We start from the raw sequence: 19,125 nt of genomic DNA, 5'->3' as shown, positions 1-19,125 counted from the left end.
GTGTTGCTTAGCCTAACACACATATTTAGTACTATATGTAATGCTATAGTTCCCATCCCTGGTGTCATGTTAATCTCAGAGAATTCGTATCACAGCACCTTTAGTTTTAAACCTTTTTTAAAATCTTTAGTTGAGATGAGATTCAGAAATGGAAGCTACTTAGGAAGGTTTGCTTCTCAAGAAGGAGGAAACGTAAAGCACAACATGTTGTCAAAGCATTCAATATGAGTTTTATCTTCTTTTCTAAAATATGTTTCTATTATACAGACCATTCTGACACATAGTTTTTATGAGATCTTAAAAAGTCAAGTCTAAGTATGTCTTGTTCTTCCCCCACCCTCACTCAGTGTCTAAGACAACTGATGTAACAACAACTGATGTCTTTTTTTGCCTTAATTCACCAAATACTTACTGAGTCTTTTTTTATGTCAGGAGACAGAAGAGGCAATGTGCACACAGACACACACATACACATACACACACACACACACACACACAAATGACAGAATTCCTAACTAGCTTAGAGTCTAAGTGGAGAAGATAGAACAAAATGGTAGCTATATTAGACTTGTTTGTATTCAGTAATGACATATGTAAAGAGTTGAGCCAATATTCTCATAATTTAATAATTTATGTTTATAAACAGGAATATACTTAATGAGAAATCAGCTTTGAGTTTCATATCTTCTCCAATTTGGTTAGATCAATTCCCATCTAAAACTACTATTCATATAAATAAAAATACAAAACATCTGGCATGCCATGTTTCACCTCAGACCTGCTGTGTTTCTTTAGTAGGTACAGAAATTCAAAATGCTTAAGTATATTTAGTGATGAAATACGAAAAGAAAGTATTTCAAGAAGTATTCATAATCCCTTGAATGATTATTTCAGGTACTTACTGACTGCTATGTTAATCATTTGTTACTATATATAATAATAATAAATAATATATAAACATTTAAAATTTAAAGCTAAAAGTGCTATCTAATAAATTAATCATGTTAAACTGTGAGATTAATATGACCCCAGGAATGGGAACAAACACTGAATGTGATTCAAATAAAGGAAGAGGATCAACTAGCCAATACATTCCCACTACTCCCATCTAGAGGTAAAAGAGTAGACACTTTAAATGCTTTGAGTTCACAAAAGAAGAAAAGAAAAAGACTTTTGTCCTAGATTTAGAAGGAAAAAATACCACTAGGTTGTTCACAATCACAAGTGGGAGGAATAAACCTATGGATGGAATTGGAATAGTAATCAGACCAAGAACCACCACTTAGAGAACATTTGCTTTTAAAGTGTAGAAGATATTTTTAAGAGAGCAGTTGTTCCCTGAAATGAAGCTAATCTCAACAGAGTTTTAAAAAAAAAGACTCTTCAGAAGCTGTGCCAAACCAGACTTTTCTAGTCTTAATGCATAAGCTAACATATTGCTTTATACTATTTAAAATTGTTATTAAGTAAACTCTCTTGTAGTAAAACACAATGAAATGACCAGAAGACATCATTTTCACATATAGCTAATAGTCTTAAATAGCAACATTTGTATCACTTTCAACTGTTCCAAAGTAGTATGTTCTAAATAATGCCTGGTTTTGTTTAAACAGGCAGTTGCAGCAGCAGCAGCTGCTTCAAGAGATTTCAGTGGAATAGGTGGGTTAGGAGAGCTCTTGGAAAGCTCTTCAGAAGTATCAAAATTAAGCTCTAAAAGTGCTAAGGAGTGGAGGAACCGAAGAAAGAAAAGAAGACAGAGGGAGCATCTTGAAGGAAACAAAGGAGCGGGAAACAGGTTTCCCAAATCTGTATCTGAGGACAGTGTCAAAAGAAGCTTCCTTTTCTCCATGGATGGAAATCGACTGACTAGTGACAAGAAATTCTACTCCCCTCATCAGGTATGGTTTTCTACTAAGTGCTCCAGTTTGTTTTGTCATTGTTGTATTTTGGTATATTTTTTGTAATACCTGATTTAAATGAGGGACAGGGAACTAACATTTAATACGATTATTTAAATTTATACCCTAAATTGTCTTTAAAAGGGACTTTTATTAAATCATTAATAACTTTTATTTTAAGGTAATCAGTTTTAAGCATTGCACTATTTTGAGACCATTTTCTTAATCAGCTTTTTTAGGAAGTGGGGGAGTGAAAACTATCTATCAGATTATTTTCTTCAGTGAGAGAGTTTTGTAATCCCTTGTTTACCTTTTCCATTTTGAGACCTCAGATGAACCTACTTTTTTTGCATATGGGTTTCTGCCTTTATTATCTGAGGTTGTGATGCAAGATATGTATGAATTTTGAAAAGAAATATCTCTGGATTTTTGCTTTTATCTTTTTTTAAAATAAATTTATTTATTTATTTATTTTTGTTTGCATTGGGTCTTTATTGCCACACGTGGGCTTTCTCTTGTTGCAGCGAGCGAGGGCTACTCTTCATTATGGCGCGTGGGCTTCTCATTGCAGTGGCTTCTCTTGTTGCGGAGCTCAGGCTCTAGGCACGTGGGCTTCAGTAGTTGTGGTATGCGGGCTCAGTAGTTGTGGTGCACGGGCTTAGTTGCTCCACAGCATGTGGGATCTTCCTGGACCAGGGCTCGAACCTGTGTCCCCTGCATTGGCAGGCAGACTCCCAACCACTGTGCCACCAGGGAAGCCCTGCTTTCATCTTTTGATATGAGAACTGTACTCTCATGAGCTTCCATTATGCTGATATGGTGTCATGCCTTGATACATTAGAATGAAGTTATGACCTAAATGCTCTCGAAGAGAACTAAATTAAAGACAGTCTGTTTTTGCTCTGATTTAATGCCAAGTACCCAATTCTTCAGCATATTTTCAAGTCAAAGAGGGAAAATAGTTTCAACTCTTTGTTTATAAGTTTTATCAGTTGCATAATGAAGAGTAAATAGTTATGAAATCTGTGATAAGTACAATTATGGCTTTGAACCCTATCTGGTTCCATTAGAATTTCATGGGCTATGAATTATTAACTCTTCTAATTATATTAATCTGGGTCAGAATTATGTCCTAAAGATACTGCTTTGAGAGACACGCTATATAATTAAGTTAAATCAAAAAACTGTACATCATCCAAGGGGTCTTATAAAAAACAAATATTTTTGAAAAAATGGAGTGATAAACACAAAATTCAGTATAGTGTTTAGCTCTTGGCTGAGGAAAATGCATATGCTAGTTAACAATGGGTGTTTATTTTATAGTTTATATTGAATATGTAAGTAAGAATTTTAAAAAGAAATAAACTCTATATTAATAACTTATAACTTGAATTTTCATATTAGGACAAAATATATATGCACACACAAAAATTTATAAGACAAAAACCATTTCCCTACAGATAATGCCAGTATCAAGAGATCCAACTATTACCTTGCATAGTACAAATATAAAGTATGGTATTACATGAGTATAATACATTTGGGATTAACCTGAGGCTCAATAGGCCAAGTTAATTTCTCAGATTAGATTTTTTGGCTTAAACTTCACTCCTGATATTTTAGCATTATTAAGACCATTAGGAGTCATTAAGATTAGGAATATTTGACATTATAGCATAATGACTGAAGGCTTATGTTCATATCTCCACTCTAAATTAGTTCTGTGACCTTGTTTGAGTCACTTGTACTTTGTAAAATTTCTGTAAAATGGGGTAATAATGTCTACCTTAAAGAGCTGTGGGTTCTTAAAGAGTTCTATATATTAAGCAATATATAGAAACCCTATGTGACAAATAGTAGAGCTCTTATTAAGTTAAAATGGGTCATTGAATTACAAATTAGGAAAACTAAAATTTTTTGAGTAGTTTCAGTTATCACAAATGTATACACATAGTAGTAATAATTACATGAACATATTTAGGTGTTTTGAAAATAGCACTATTTCCATCATTGTTTCATAATATAATGCTCAAATAAAAGCTTGTGGATTAGTTCACTCAGCCAAAAGCTTGTGGATCAGTTCACTCAGCCAATCCACAATGATCACCTACTATGTGGAAGAAAGAGTTCTAGAAAAAAATCTCAATGAACAAAACAATATAATTCACTGACCTCATGGAACTTTATACTAAAGGAAGAGATAGACAATAAACAAAATAAGTTATAGACTATGTCAGAAAGTGATAAGTGCTATGGAAAAAAAAATAAAGCGGGAAAAGGGGATTAAGAACACTAACCGGTGGTAAAAAAAGAATTTAAATAGGGTGGGTTGGGAAGCCCTCACTGTAAAGGAGAAATCTCAGCAAAGATTTCGAGGAGGCAAGGGGAGAGGCTATCTCATCAAAGAGCATTTCAGGCTCACTGAAGAGCAAGTCTAAGGCCCTGATGTGGTAATATGCCCAGAATGTTCAAGAAGCAGCTGGAAGGCCTCTGTTGAGTGAACCACAGAGAGGGAACAGCACAGGGAAGTTAGCTGAAAGCCAGAGTTTAAATACTAAAAACAGAATTGGCATATACATACGTTATATGTAGTTCATTTCATATTTGTAAATAGACAGATAGTGACATACGTAGACATAGATAGGGAGAGAGAGAAAGAGATGATAGGATGATAGACAGATAGATAGATAGATAGATGAAATAGATAGATAGTAGATGTTGCAAAAGAAAAAGAAATCGCCTATTAGCATTGATAATTACATATCCCAGTAAAGACAGGCAGAGAGCATCACCACAACTCACAAGCAAAAATATACCAGAAGCACTTTACAGTGTCTGGTTGTATAAACAAACTCTCTAAAAGGTAAGAGAATCAGTGGAGGTAGTGGGGATAGGAAGCATAAGATGGACATGGCATAATGTTCAACACAAACATATCTTCTAACAATGTTAAAGCCAAGAAGCCATAAATAATGGGTACCCTGTCCTCTACTAACATAAACTTTACATGTTATTTTATATTTATTATATTATTTTATTCTTAAATAGATAATACATGTTCATAGACAGCATGAAAAAGTACTTAAAGGCATACAATGGAAAGTGAATCCCCCCAAAGATTTTATCTATGTTGTCTGGACATGAGGAGACTATTTTAAACCAGAATCTTTATAGCTAGAACCAAGTGTAGTTGTTGACTTATTGAAAACATTGATAAGCTACATATATTTAACTTGAAATCCTATTAAGTGAGTATTTCCAACAAATACTCACTTTACATGCTTCTACTAGAACATCTTCAAATTCCCTGCATCTTCCATTTTGACATCCCATTCCACTTCAGGTTCAGTCCCTACATGCAGGATTGTGTCTTACACACCTAAATTCTTCTATTTTCCCTTTTGTTACTGAAAATTAAGAAAAAGAGTTCAGATTTACCTTCTTGAAACAAGGCAAAAGAAAAAGATGCCTGGAATTTATACTTTGGCACGCCTGAGGCAAAGAAAGATGGCCTTTAGGTCCTCAAAACATAAAAGCTTGTTTTCCGTAGAGAAAGAGCTGCCACAGCTGTGGGTATTCCCTCCACTCTGCTGCATCTTCTAGTGTGTTATTTTTGGTTTATTTTCTCTCAATACTATTTTTGCTATCTTCTTTTCTCAGTTTCTGTTGCCTTGAAAGCTGTGCTCACACCCATTATTATACTTTCTAAAGAGTGAATAGAAGTTTCAAATAAACCCAAGGATCTGGAACGCCTTTGAAAACAGCCTGACATAAAAACATGCAAATTAAAGGCATGTACCAGATATGTTATGGATGTACACACATACCACATACTCCCAACCAATACTGTGTATACAGATTTTCAGTTTCCAAAGACAGTATTCTAACACAGGTATATTAAGATGATTGTATTGAGCCATCCTAGGAATTAGTGTAAGACAATGTTGGTATTCCTCTTAGTGTAGGGTGAGGTCCACCTGCATTAGAATCACCTAGAATGTATGTTGAATACTCAGAGATTCCAGAGTCCTACCCCCTGTTTACTGAATCCCAATTCCAGAAAGCTGGGACCTAAAACTACACACTAAGGTTTCAAATATGAGTCTGAACATACAAATATCATATTGATCATTTAAATTGAGTCTGAAGAGATTAAAAACATTACCATTCCTTATTACTGAGGGCTGAATTAATGTCTTCACAACGTCTAATTTCTTGATCACTTTGATGACTGGAAAATCAGTCTAACTACCGACTGACATTGGGTAAACAAACCTGCTGCATGAACTGAATATCACATACACACAGTCTCAGGCTAGATAAGCTGGGCAGTCAATAATTCCTGTGAATGTTTCTAACCAAATCCAAAGCAATAGCACATTTCTCAATGAATAGTATCTTTCCAGAACATCACTGAGACAGACGGCAAAAAGATTATTCTAGTGCTTTGCAGGCAGGGAAAAGCCATAAAAATAAAACTAAAAATGGGGCCTAAGAAAATCAGCATGACCTAATTAGGCAGAGGGACCAAAAATAAATTTGAGGGAGTCTGCCTTTCTTACGTTTTTTTCCACTAGAATTATTTTCTTTGGTTTTACACCGAAGCTTGGAGGGAGAAAGGGAAAGTCCAGGCATGTTTCCTGCTGGCATATGGATATGTATGCATATGTATGTGTATGTATGTATATACGTTACCCTGGCTATGCAGAGAGATAGAACAGGCCATGAGAAACTGCTGGGGGTGAGGGGAATATTGGAAATGTCATTGTTAATGAGGAAGGTAGTAAACAAAGATTCTGCAAGAGAATAGAGATGTTTTTGAAAACTCACCAAGGCTAAAATAAACACAGAATTATTTGATGCTGCTGATTTAAAGTCCATTGAAAAAGTGGAAGAAAGGGCTTCATGCTAAATCCTCATTTTCAAGTACCAGAAACTGTTTGCTTGATTTATTCACAAACAAATATAATTTTAAAAGTTTCTGAATCATCCAGTTCCTTTTAATAAAGTTAAATTGAGATTAGAAGGATATGCTGTCTTCTACATCACCCTTATTGGTAAAGTCATGTATAAATGCCTTACTTTTTTAAGGCAGTGTTAAATTTTAAGTAAGAATAGTAATTTATACAGCAATTTAGGCATTCTCTCTGTTGTGTTTGCTATGACATATATTCCCTCAAAACAGGTGAATCATTAGTAGCCATTTGGGAAACTGTTAGCAAATTTAGAAGACAGCATCATAGGTTAAGTTTTGTGACTTTTATGCCCATGTGGATAGAGACAAGCAAGTCCAGAAAAAAAAGAGTAATTTCCTTTTAGAACTCAAAATAAGAGAATGGAGAGATAATGGTTTTGTTTTTAAATCGTTATCCAAAAGTAACATATTGGTACAAATATTTTAAATTTAAGCCAACAGTCTCACTTGAACCATAACTTGTTTTCCAAGTTGTGTACCCTTTCAGACCATAGCATTTAGGAGTGAAAGCCACCTACCAAAAAGAATCATTTGTCCTCTCCAGCATCAGGTTCTGCTCCTAGAATATTACAGTAACAAAATCCACCTCACAGTACTAGAGTGAAGATTAAATGAAGTGGTCATGCACTTAGTAGAGTGCATATCAGAATTCTTAATCAGAAAAACTACTCTTTTATACTTAAATTTACATTGTGGTCTTTAATAAAAATATCAAAACATATGAGTTCTCTGTAAACTTGATTACCTGTGTTTAAGAGCAAGACTATTCTAACCCAAAAGCAAATAGATTCTGTAATATTAAGACTTTTATTAAATAGTTGTGTCCCCCATCCCAATTCTTTTCTTCCTTGCTCTTTCCTCAGTCTCTATTAAGTATCCGTGGCTCCCTGTTTTCCCCACGACGCAATAGCAAAACGAGTATTTTCAGCTTCAGAGGTCGGGCAAAGGATATTGGTTCTGAAAATGACTTTGCTGATGATGAACACAGTACATTTGAAGACAGCGAGAGCAGGAGAGACTCACTGTTTGTGCCACACAGACACGGAGAGCGACGCAACAGTAACGTTAGTCAGGCCAGTATGTCATCCAGGATGGTGCCAGGGCTTCCAGCAAATGGGAAGATGCACAGCACTGTGGATTGCAATGGTGTGGTTTCCTTGGTGGGTGGACCGTCAGCTCTAACCTCACCTACTGGACAACTTCCACCAGAGGTGATAATAGATAATAAATTAGCTCTACTGACATTATATACCAATTTAAAATAACCAAGGCCTGGGCATTTTAGCCTGTTATACCAACCTGCTTCCCCAAACTGAAAGTCCTTAAAAATAATATATGATTTATTGAATGGAAAACAATAGGATCTTTAGAACCAACTAAATTGTGTGGGACCATTAACTTCCAAATGCTTTAGGTTAAAAGAGCCCAGTTTTTAGAGACTGGGATGAAACTCGTATCTGCAAATTCAGTCGACCTACCAGCACAAAATAATGGGCGCTTTGACAACCAAATTGCTATTATAGATGTTTGTCGACCCAGAATTGTATAATAATCTATTCATATTCTGGAAATTTCATATACTTAAAATTAAATATTGTAATGACCAATATATTGATAATGGGCACTTTTCATACAACTGTCAATATTACAGTGACTCTAAAATGTTTTGATGTCTATTAAATGACTCTAAAGTGTTTTGATTTCTTACAGGATGGCATATAGAAATAACTAAAGAAATCTCAGGAAAGCACACACATTTCATTGTACATCTGTGTTTGTGCATGGAAAAAAACTGGCCCATATATGTCAATATTTTCAATATAGCCTCAAAGATAATAATTCAGCCTGAAGACTATATAATACTATTATTTGTTTTGGGGGAAGATTGATCTGATTATTAATCATTGAGATAAGTTAAAATTCCTTGCATTTGAATGAAATGGAATAATATATGACTTTGGCATGCTTATGAAAATTTTCCCTGAAAATTCCAACAGGTAAACTAAAGTATTTCTGCAACGTAATTGCCTTATATAATTGCATCCAACTAGTAAATTCTTGTTTTAACCCTTTAGGGTACCATCTGTGATTTTTTAAAGTATTTATAACTTAATAATAAATTTAGTATTTTACTATTACTTGAAAATTGTGACTTGGGAAAACTGCATGTAGCATGCCTTTCCAGAGAAATGCTACGTTGTGTTGTATTATTCATTGAAAAGGGTTGTTTGAGCCAGCAGTGTTTGGTTTGCAGGGTACCACCAATGAAACAGAAGTCAGAAAGAGAAGGCTAAGTTCTTACCAGATTTCAATGGAGATGCTAGAGGATTCCTCCGGAAGACAAAGAGCCATGAGCATAGCCAGCATCCTGACTAACACAATGGAGGGTAAGAAGAAGGTCATGGGATAGTCAGCTTCCTATGATTATATACTTTATGGAACTATTATTTATTCCCATAGAATTATGAAAGTCAGTTACCCAAGATCAAAGCTGTATAATAGACCTAAGTAGATAATATATGGAATACACTATTATCACATTGATTACAAAAACTAATATTGTCCTTATTTCTTTTTGATTCTGGTTCTCATCTGAAGAGTGATATTTCACCACTTGATACCTCATCAGTGAGGATTTATCCTTATGTTATATTATCCTTAAGCAATTAGACTAAAAACTTGCCTTTTTAAGTTTTAGAAGCACAAGGAAACATCTCTTTCAAGCTTCAATCTGTTGTCCAGGCATGGAGGTAGTGATGGGTTGGGGAGGCATATGAATAAGTTGGAGGAATCAAAACCTGTGCTCCACTTCGACAGGGACCCTAAAAAAAGATTTTTTCCTCCATCTTCCACATACACAGAAACCATTACATTCCTCCAATGAACAGCTGACACAAATATTTGTTGATTTTGATACACAGGAATGGGCAGCAACAATTATTTCCTTGTTCATTCATTAAGTCCCCATTTCTTCAAGTTTGGAGGAATATTATATTAGTACTGCAATTTTATAAATCATTTATAAGTCATATCTAATATGAATTCTTTAGAAAACTTCAATTACATGTATCTTATCCCATTGGCGTACTGGATATACAAATGGGCATATAATAATTATAATAGGTTTCACCCATTAAATTACTAGTGCCTTTTTAATATATTAAGCTAAAATTCTGAAAAATATGAGTAATTATGAATAACAGAACTAGATTTGGGTCTAAATCTATATTAAAAAGAAGGGCAGGGCTTCCCTGGTGGCGCAGTGGTTGAGAGTCCGCTTGCGATGGGGGGGACGCGGGTTCGTGCCCGGTCCGGGAAGATCCCACATGGCACGGAGTGGCTAGACCCGTGAGCCATGGCCGCTGAGCCTGCGCGTCCGGAGCCTGTGCTCCGCAAGGGAGAGGCCACAACAGTGAGAGGCCCGCGTACCGCAAAAAAAAAAAAAAAAAAAAAGAAGGGCATACTACATTCTCAGTGTGTGGAAGATCAATGCTGATGTGGAGAGAGAGAGGAAAGAATGGGTCACACACATTAATAAGGATCACAGCTTTAGACAGTATTCTTAAAAAGGTCTTTCAAAAGAATAATTGTTTGATATATTTAATAATTCTAAAAGCTTACTTTAAAATTCTGTTTTGATAAAGAAAATACAGCAATTTAATAGATAAGTTAGTTTGAGGCAAAATATTAAATTCTAAGTATTTATTTTCTGTTTAATTAAAGGAGAAAGTCTATTTACTTGACATTTTTTATGAATATATTGTGAAAATATTTAATGGGATTGTCTTCTCAAGTCTGTTAAACTAATATGAACTTCCAACCCCAAGTAGAAGCATCAATTTTATCAAATAATGTATAATCTGCAACAACAATAATTTGTTTTTATTGTTATTTACTACTTTTACTCTTTATTGTTCCTCCAGAGCTTGAAGAATCTAGGCAGAAATGTCCACCATGCTGGTATAGATTTGCCAATGTGTTCTTGATCTGGGACTGCTGTGATCCATGGCTAAAAGTAAAGCATCTTGTGAATTTAATTGTTATGGATCCATTTGTTGATCTTGCCATCACTATATGCATTGTCTTGAATACCCTCTTCATGGCCATGGAGCACTACCCAATGACTGGTCAATTCAGTAGTGTGTTGACTGTAGGAAACCTGGTGAGTTCATTTGATGTTTACTTATTTACTTTGTCAGGGATGGGGCAGATAGACCAAAGAAGAAATCCATTTGTGTGTGGAACCCCCTAATTATACCATCTTTCTTCATAGGAAGAAATATTTAAAGGAATATTGAAGGTATTCTCAGTGATAAGGTATAAATGCTGACTATTGAGACCAACATCTGTGCTGACTGATCATGGTGTCTTACCCTTTGTAAACTTGTTAAAATCTTTACTGTCATTCTTGCTGGAAATATAGGCCCAGAGAAACAATGACGTCTAATTCTGGCTCCACAAGCATGCAGTTTTAGCACACATAGCTTCTGAAGAAATCATGTTCTCTGAAGGGAATATATAAGGATTGATTTCTGAGCAAAAGAGGGCATAGCTGTTTCAAATTGAACTTCTTAATAAAATGCTTCAGTAGAATTCACAGAAGAGAAGAAATAGTTGATAAAAATGCATTTGTAATTTAGCCACATTTTTGGCTCAAGTTACTTGGGCAGACATCTGTGTATGTGTATGCTGACTTGTACATTTCCTCCTAAATGTATATGAAGAATCTGAAATGGATGAACAAGTAAGAAAAGAATTTACATAGTTTATTAATCAAGACCTTTTTTGGCACAAGACAGAAACAGAACTCAAACTAGCTTAAGAGGAAAGTAAAAAGACTGACTCATGGAATGGAAAGAAAAAGATGAACTACCAAAACATATGAAGGGTAATTTTGCAATTGGGCTTCAGGATGGGCTTCAGGATATCCTTTAACCAAGGAACTGGATATAGCCCAAACATTCATTGCATCTTTTCTCTGTAGGTCAGGAACATGATCAGCCATAGCTCATTGGTTTTACATCTTGTAACCTCTGCACTGGAAAAAGACTGGGTCTCTTTTTCAGTTCCAGCTCAGACTCTCGTGATAGGATTCTATTCAGCATAACCTGGGTCAGATGCTCACCTGTGGTTTCATCAGCATTGGTGAGGGTGGAGTCATGTGAAAATGGCAGTCCTTAGGAATTACACAGGTGGAGGAACTATTCCCAACAGAAAGAAGAAAGCGCATACTGGGCAGACAGTTGCATAAATGTCTACTCCAATAAGAGAACTCAACTTCACTGCATTATAGAACACCCACCAGATTCCTGACACTTTCTTCATCTTTGACACCTGTGATACTGATTTTTTTTTTCCAATTTCTCCTTCATCGGAAGGAGATGATTTCTCCTTCATCTTTCCAATCACTCTATCTCTGCGTCCTTGTCTGGACTTCTCTTCTTTTACCTATTAAGGCTATGTTTTTCACTCAATATTACTATGTACTCAACAACTCTAGGTATTATCTACAATTATAGTGTAAGTTGTGCTCCATTCCTGTATTTCCAACAGTTACAGATCATTGCTCCAGGATAACTTTAAACACAGTATGTGACATCTGAAATATCATCTTTCTCACAATTTACTGAAAGCCCTAAAAATCTCAATTTAGTCTTGTATTACCTCTAGTAGTAGCCTTCCAACTTCAAAGAGCCTTCCAGCTTCGAAGATAGCCATTTGACTTACTTCCTCTTTATTTCTTATATATTTATACAATTTTATATGAAGATCCATTATTTCTTTTTTCCCAGGTATCAACTTTTTTACTCTTGTAACTACTATTAAAATCATATTTCTAGTACTCTGCACTCAGTATGCTTTCATCTTGCTAAAGGATCTATTGCCTATATTTGTGGTTCAACACTCTTACCTGGTTTTCAAAACTCCCTATCTGATTCCATCCTTCCTATACCAGCTTATTTTCCTTTGGTTCCTAACCAACCACCACCAGCCTTATCAGAACAGCCTTGTCACTATAACACACAAATGTTTATATGCTTACATATGGGATAGTATATCACTGTTCTCTACCTTCACATTTAAAGTACTCCAACTCAAATCACTTCATCTCAATTCTTCATATTCTTCAAGGTCCAACTGAAGCCTCATCTCCTCTAATATGATACTCAGCCCATATCAAACACACTTTTTCTTAATTCCTAATGCATTTGTGAACAGAACTTAGTTGAATATTTTAAAAAATCCACTATAAATTACTCCATGGCAGAGCTCACATCCCATTTTTCTTTTGTATCTTGCAGAGCGTTTACATGATTGTAGCTCAATAAATAACCAACTGCTTGTTTCCTACCCAAAAAGGCATCATGCAGCATCTTTTCATAAAAGAACATGGGTTTGGAGTCAGGTGGAACTGGGTTTGACCTTACTAATAATGAAGCATCTGGACAAGTTTGATAAAAAATCTGAGTCTTTGTTTTCTATTATTGAAATGGATATAATAATACTCATCTCCCAGAGTTGTTGTGAAGATCTAATGAGATAATGTGAAAACACGTAGCACTGTGCCTGGCATCTAGCACGTGCTCAATAAACAATTTCCTTCCTCTTCTGTATGCTATTAACCTTTCTTTGAAATACTGACGGAAAATAGTTCTGCTCTAGCTGCTGTATTTTTCCCAGGATATTAGACAGTTAGGGAAGTTGAACAGTTAGGGAAAATTTTGGAAATTTGTCAGAGTGAAGCAGGAAACTGAGGTTTTATAGAATTTCAATGCTGAAGCAACTGAGTATGGAGGGACAGGATAAGAGACATTGGATTATAGGACAATCAAATGGAAAAGCACTAGACTAAAGCACCAAATCTGGGTCCAAATCCAGTTGTCCATGCTAAATATCTGGATGGTCTTAAAAAAGTCACAAGTACTTCCTTCTCATGAGCACAATGTGTTGGACTAAATGTCCCTCATTCTAAAATCTGTAACTTTGAGTAGTGATGGAGATAATGAAGTAGGGAAGTGGGGTTCTACCACTGGTTGACTGTTTGTGGTAGAACCATGCATAAGCTGAGCTTAGTGTTGGGAAAACAAGACTCTTGAAGACAGAGAGTGTAGACGACAGAGAACAGACTTAACTATTTCTAACCTTAGGAATAAGAGAATGTGTAAACTGACTGTTACTATTGGCTAAAAGCTCATTATGAGTAGTAGTAATAATGTTGTATATCTGTAAAGTATTTCATAGTTTTGCATATCTTATTTTATACCCATAACAAGCTTTATAATAAATATTTATATATGAAAAATTATATATATATAATATATATACACAAAGAAAAAGAGAGAATATATTCCTTATAGCATGGGTACTTAGCTGAATTTGGATTTATATTATACTCCATGGATGGATGTTACATCACATATTCTGTGGGGAGTTTACAGTTTTCTCATTAAAATAAATTTAAAATTTCTATGGACTAGTTTATTACTACGCAAATGATTGCATATTGCCTTATAAATAAGGACATCGAGTTTTTTGGTTGAATTGATAACAAAAGAATGTTCCATAAAAGAGTTGTGGAACTTCCAGTCTTTACTTAGATCAATGTGCCTTTTTGTTTCCTCTTTCTGGAGCATATAAAAATTACATCACTTCCTTTTGATTCGATTGATCAAATTTGAGTATCAAGAGACCTCAAATCTCTATTGAGTTTCTCTAAGATGCTCTGTTTTGCTTTCATTTTTAAATTTTGTTTTAACCATTATAAAACCCATGCACTCATCTTAGGGATTCTATAAGCAAGGAATCTTCCATCAATCATAGTAGGTTAGATAACCTCTTCATCATACAAACATTTCCAACTAACCTGTAACTTTTTCTTCAGGGAATATCGATAGAGATCTGTAGCTCCTACACTAATTATTTTTCTTACTATAACTCTCCTAACCAGTGATTAGAGGTCCATGATATCCCTTTATTCTGCTAGACCTAGATGGGAACTTAGAAAATGGTACTTGTTCTAAAAAATCTTACAGGCTATTTGCAAATAAAAGTCTAAAGAAACATAATTAGCAAAATGATTTTAATTAAATGGTGTGGTGTAGGATATGAATTCAAAATCTCAGGAAAGGGACATGATAAATTTTGAAGGAAAAAAATGGCTCGTTTATTGAAAGATAAAACCCATGGGAGCCAAATTCTAGACCTCACCTGTGAAGCCTCTCTCATCAATGAAGAAGTGCTATTTGGCCATCTAACTCCTCTCCTAGTGTAATATAAAACTGCCTTCTCTTCTCTTTCTAACAACTACTAATAAAGCTCTTGTGTAACAATAATTGTGTGTACACTACAGTTTGTAATAAAATTTGCTAAGCAATACTGATAGAAATCCAAGAATATTAAACACAGACCTGATGAATCATCTCACTATCCTCATTTGACAGATGAGATAAAAGAAAATCATAAATGTTAAATGATGTCCCACCATTTTCCTTTAAATATATTTCAATTTCATCCTTCAAAAAAGAATCAACAACAACAACAAATATTTAAAGATACAAATCCAAAAGGCATGAGGATGATAAAACTAAAACCATTAAAACAAGAAGCTAATAGTAATGGAGCGAAAGGCGGCTACAGTTATGTCAAATTCACTACAAAAGAGTGGAATGTCAGTCTGGACAAGAAGAGGTTCTGTGGAGCAAACTGATCAATATTCAAACTTGAGCCTTTAGAACTAACATTTCTATCTTTTTAATGTATGTATCAACAGAACTTTCCTCTCTAAGTAAATACTCAGTAAGGAAACTTTCTTATCCCTGAACTGAGACCTTAAGCCCTAACATTTGATCATCCAAGCCCCGTGCCCCCCAAAACAAAATGCTTGGAATTTGTTTACTCTTGGTCCAGACTCCCAGGCTGATTCTTATCCCTATCTTTAGCACTTACACTTTTGCTGATTGTCTTGTGTCATCACGTACAATAGGTTAGAAACTTTTCACTGAACTTATCTCCTCATTAAAGAAGCTGGCTTAGGAAGCCTATAGATGTATTGTCCATAAGAAATTTATCAGCCTAAATGAATTAGGTTTATGCATTCTCAGTTTGTATATCCTAATTAGTACTGCATTTTCAAAGCCTAGTACAACATCTAGTAAGTACTCAGCAATTTATTATTAATGAATGAATGGCTACAGAAACATATAATCCAAAATTTCAAAAAACAAAAAGCTCCTTCAGAAGACAAGATATATTATAATTAGGCTAAGTCCAAACAATAAACATTCAGTATGTTTTTGTTAATTGTCTTAGTCTTAAAAATTCTTCATGATAAAGAAATTCAAAGGCAGCAGAATGTATGTTTATAAACCATACACGGATTTATGTACATAACCATATACATATCCAGGGGTTGCAGTTCTCTGTGTTCTTAGCATTTTTTGATGGAGTTTTAAAATTTTATAAACATAAGCATCATGATCAATAGCCTCAGTTGACCTTTGCTAGAATGAGAAAGATTTTTTCAAAATTCTTAATCACTGACAATGCTAAACTAGACTAAAATGTATGTAAAACAATCCCAATGATTTTTAGGGCCTAAATTGAAAGCATTTAAAGAGATAAATAGCTATGACATTAAACTGCAAATTATAATTAAAATGTTATTTTTAAAGAGAATTTCATGCTGGGATTAAATTTTAGATGAAAGAATGTAAGTTTAAGGTATGGGTTTTTAAAATGCAGGACATCTTCTAGTCATTTCAGAAGAGCTGAAAAGTTCACCTTATGATTTTCTGTAGGAAGAGATATTTGTAGATCATTTACCTGGATTGTTTCTAACTCAATTTAACTAATATATTTCTATAATCAGGCTGTTTATTTCAAATAGTAGCTGCTCCTAAAACTTTATATAAGAAATAAAATTCATATAAATGAGAACTTATTTTACATTCACCAGGGAAAAAATACCCCAGGGTAAGTCCTTCTATAAATGAAAAAAAACACTTTTTAATGTGCATTCCAGCATATCTGGATTTTCATATACTAAGCTTGCTTGAATTACATTTTACTTCTATTTGAGTGAATGAATGATGAACTGAAGTTAAGCTATCTTTTCTGGTATGGGTACTTCCCTTAGGTCTTTCTGTGATTGGGAAAATGAGACGCTGGCTGCAATTATACTTTGTAAGAGTAGAACAAGATTTCCTTTAATTAATATATTTTAGGAAACCAAATAATTTTGATACTGTAATTTTGACAAAGTTCCTTCAAGGTAAAGGCTGATTTACCTCGGTAAGTGGTAAGCTTGACTTTAGTCATAATATGCAGCTTTTACCTATAGTTAATGTAATTGCTTTAAAAGATTTTTCGCAAGAGTAATTTCATAGCTCTTCATGTCCTTGGGCATCTTAGCCTGTGGTTTTGAATTAAAAAACAAAACCATTTTCAAACAGACATTCATCCAGCCACTCAAATAATTTATTAATCCTAATTTTGGGTGTATGCATACTGAGAATGTTCTCCTGATGCTTTCAATTAAATCTGCAGTTCCTTGCTCTACTTATCCATTAACCTTAATTCTGAGGCATAAATCCAGAAATAATTATTATAAAACATTTGTGGCAAACTCACTCTTATTTCAGGAATGTTTATAAAATTATAGAAATAAGATGGTGTCCCTTAAAAACAAATAAAAATGAAGAACAAAATATGGTTTTTACCAATCTGAAGTAATTTTTGAGTGACTTCCAATAATACATAAATTGTTCTTATTGCAATACTTTAAAAAAATTGGTTGTGATTATGGTAGAAACATAGGGTACCAAAAAAGGCAATAATTCAGTAGCTATTATTTAGTATTGGATTTCAAATGTGGACAATGAAATGTTTTCAAATCAGCATTGTCTTGGAAATCTAGCAGATTCATTAACTAACACAAATCCACTTAAAATATTCCCCTGAAAAAACTGCTAAACTTGTATATCCATTTGTCACATTTCTTCACTTTAAATTTTAGATATTTTTACTCACAACTGTTTAACCTTCTTTGCAAATTCTTAGAGTGTCAAAACTTTTTCAATGCTTGAAGTACTGATCTCTATTTTACTTTAGGTCTTCACTGGGATCTTCACAGCAGAAATGGTCCTCAAGATCATTGCCATGGATCCATATTATTATTTCCAAGAGGGCTGGAATATCTTTGATGGAATTATTGTCAGCCTTAGTTTAATGGAGCTTGGCCTGGCAAATGTGGAGGGACTGTCTGTACTGAGATCGTTCAGACTGGTATCTGCATAGACTATGTTTATATTCTATCTTTCATTGGCAAAATACTTATTTCAAAAATGAGTCAATGTGTATAGTTTTTATAGCTTCTTACCTCAATGATATTTTAAACTTAAACCAGTATGTGTGATATTCTAAGAAAATATATAAATGTTCTCTTTAAAGCTGAGTGTGACTGTTTATCAAGAATGATGAAAAATGGTTGAAACACTTCATAATAATTAACTATGTAAGGCACATTTAAAAACACACATGTGCTTCTAAAATTATGTTTTAAATTCATTAAAAAAATTTTTTTGCTTTAAAGTCTCTAAAGAAATATAAATAAAAACTTTATACCCAATTAATCTTATCTTTTTATCAACCTTACTTATATTAGTGGTAACTACTTTAAAGGAATATGTGGGAAAATATTTGATCCCATTAGCACTTTAGACAATGGTATAACAATTTTTTTTGAATTTAGCAAGAAAAATTATTTTAAAATATGCAAAATTTTATTGGAAATTAAGTAAAATGTGTATTTTTCAAATTGAAAAGAAGCTTTTCCTTAAGTTTATCAAATTAATTTATTTTACTTTTATATTATAAATGTCCATTAAAAATATATAACTCAGGGCTTCCCTGGTGGTGTAGTGGTTGAGAGTCCGCCTGCCAATGCAGGGGATACGGGTTCGTGCCCCGGTCCGGGAGGGTCCTGCATGCTGCGGAGCGGCTAGGCCCATGGGCCATGGCTGCTGGGCCTGTGCGTCCGGGGCCTGTGCTCCACAGCGGGAGAGGCCGCAGCAGTGAGGGGCCCGCGTACCACAAAAAAAAAAAAAAAAAAAAAAAAAAATATATATATATATATATATATATATATATATATATATATATATATATACCTCATACTTTTAATATATCTTTTTACTCTCTAAAATATAGTTGGAGGTGACATTAGCTTGCTAAATTCACAAATGTCTGTAATCA

The 19,125-nt window shown here is 34.3% G+C and overlaps 1 protein-coding gene across 11 annotated transcripts in view; it reads left to right on the top strand.

Annotated features, from left to right (window-relative positions):
• The window catches only part of LOC136125942 (sodium channel protein type 3 subunit alpha), an 80,849-nt gene that overhangs the window by 24,607 nt on the left and 37,117 nt on the right, over positions 1 to 19,125 (top strand). For 2 of the 11 annotated variants that reach the window (XM_065880945.1, XM_065880946.1), the window contains exons 10-14: positions 1,614 to 1,898; positions 7,737 to 7,937; positions 9,128 to 9,260; positions 10,797 to 11,035; positions 17,983 to 18,156. In XM_065880945.1, coding sequence (XP_065737017.1) covers positions 1,614 to 1,898; positions 7,737 to 7,937; positions 9,128 to 9,260; positions 10,797 to 11,035; positions 17,983 to 18,156 — 1,032 coding nt within the window. Of the gene's footprint in view, positions 1 to 1,613; positions 1,899 to 7,736; positions 8,098 to 9,104; positions 9,261 to 10,796; positions 11,036 to 17,982; positions 18,157 to 19,125 lie in introns of all 11 variants that reach the window. The other 9 variants (XM_065880938.1, XM_065880939.1, XM_065880936.1 and 6 more) reach the window with 7 other exon arrangements.

This window comes from Phocoena phocoena, chromosome 7, assembly GCF_963924675.1.
Source record: "Phocoena phocoena chromosome 7, mPhoPho1.1, whole genome shotgun sequence".
Classification (NCBI taxonomy): Eukaryota; Metazoa; Chordata; class Mammalia; order Artiodactyla; family Phocoenidae; genus Phocoena; species Phocoena phocoena.
This window is presented reverse-complemented; position numbering and strand designations above follow the sequence as displayed.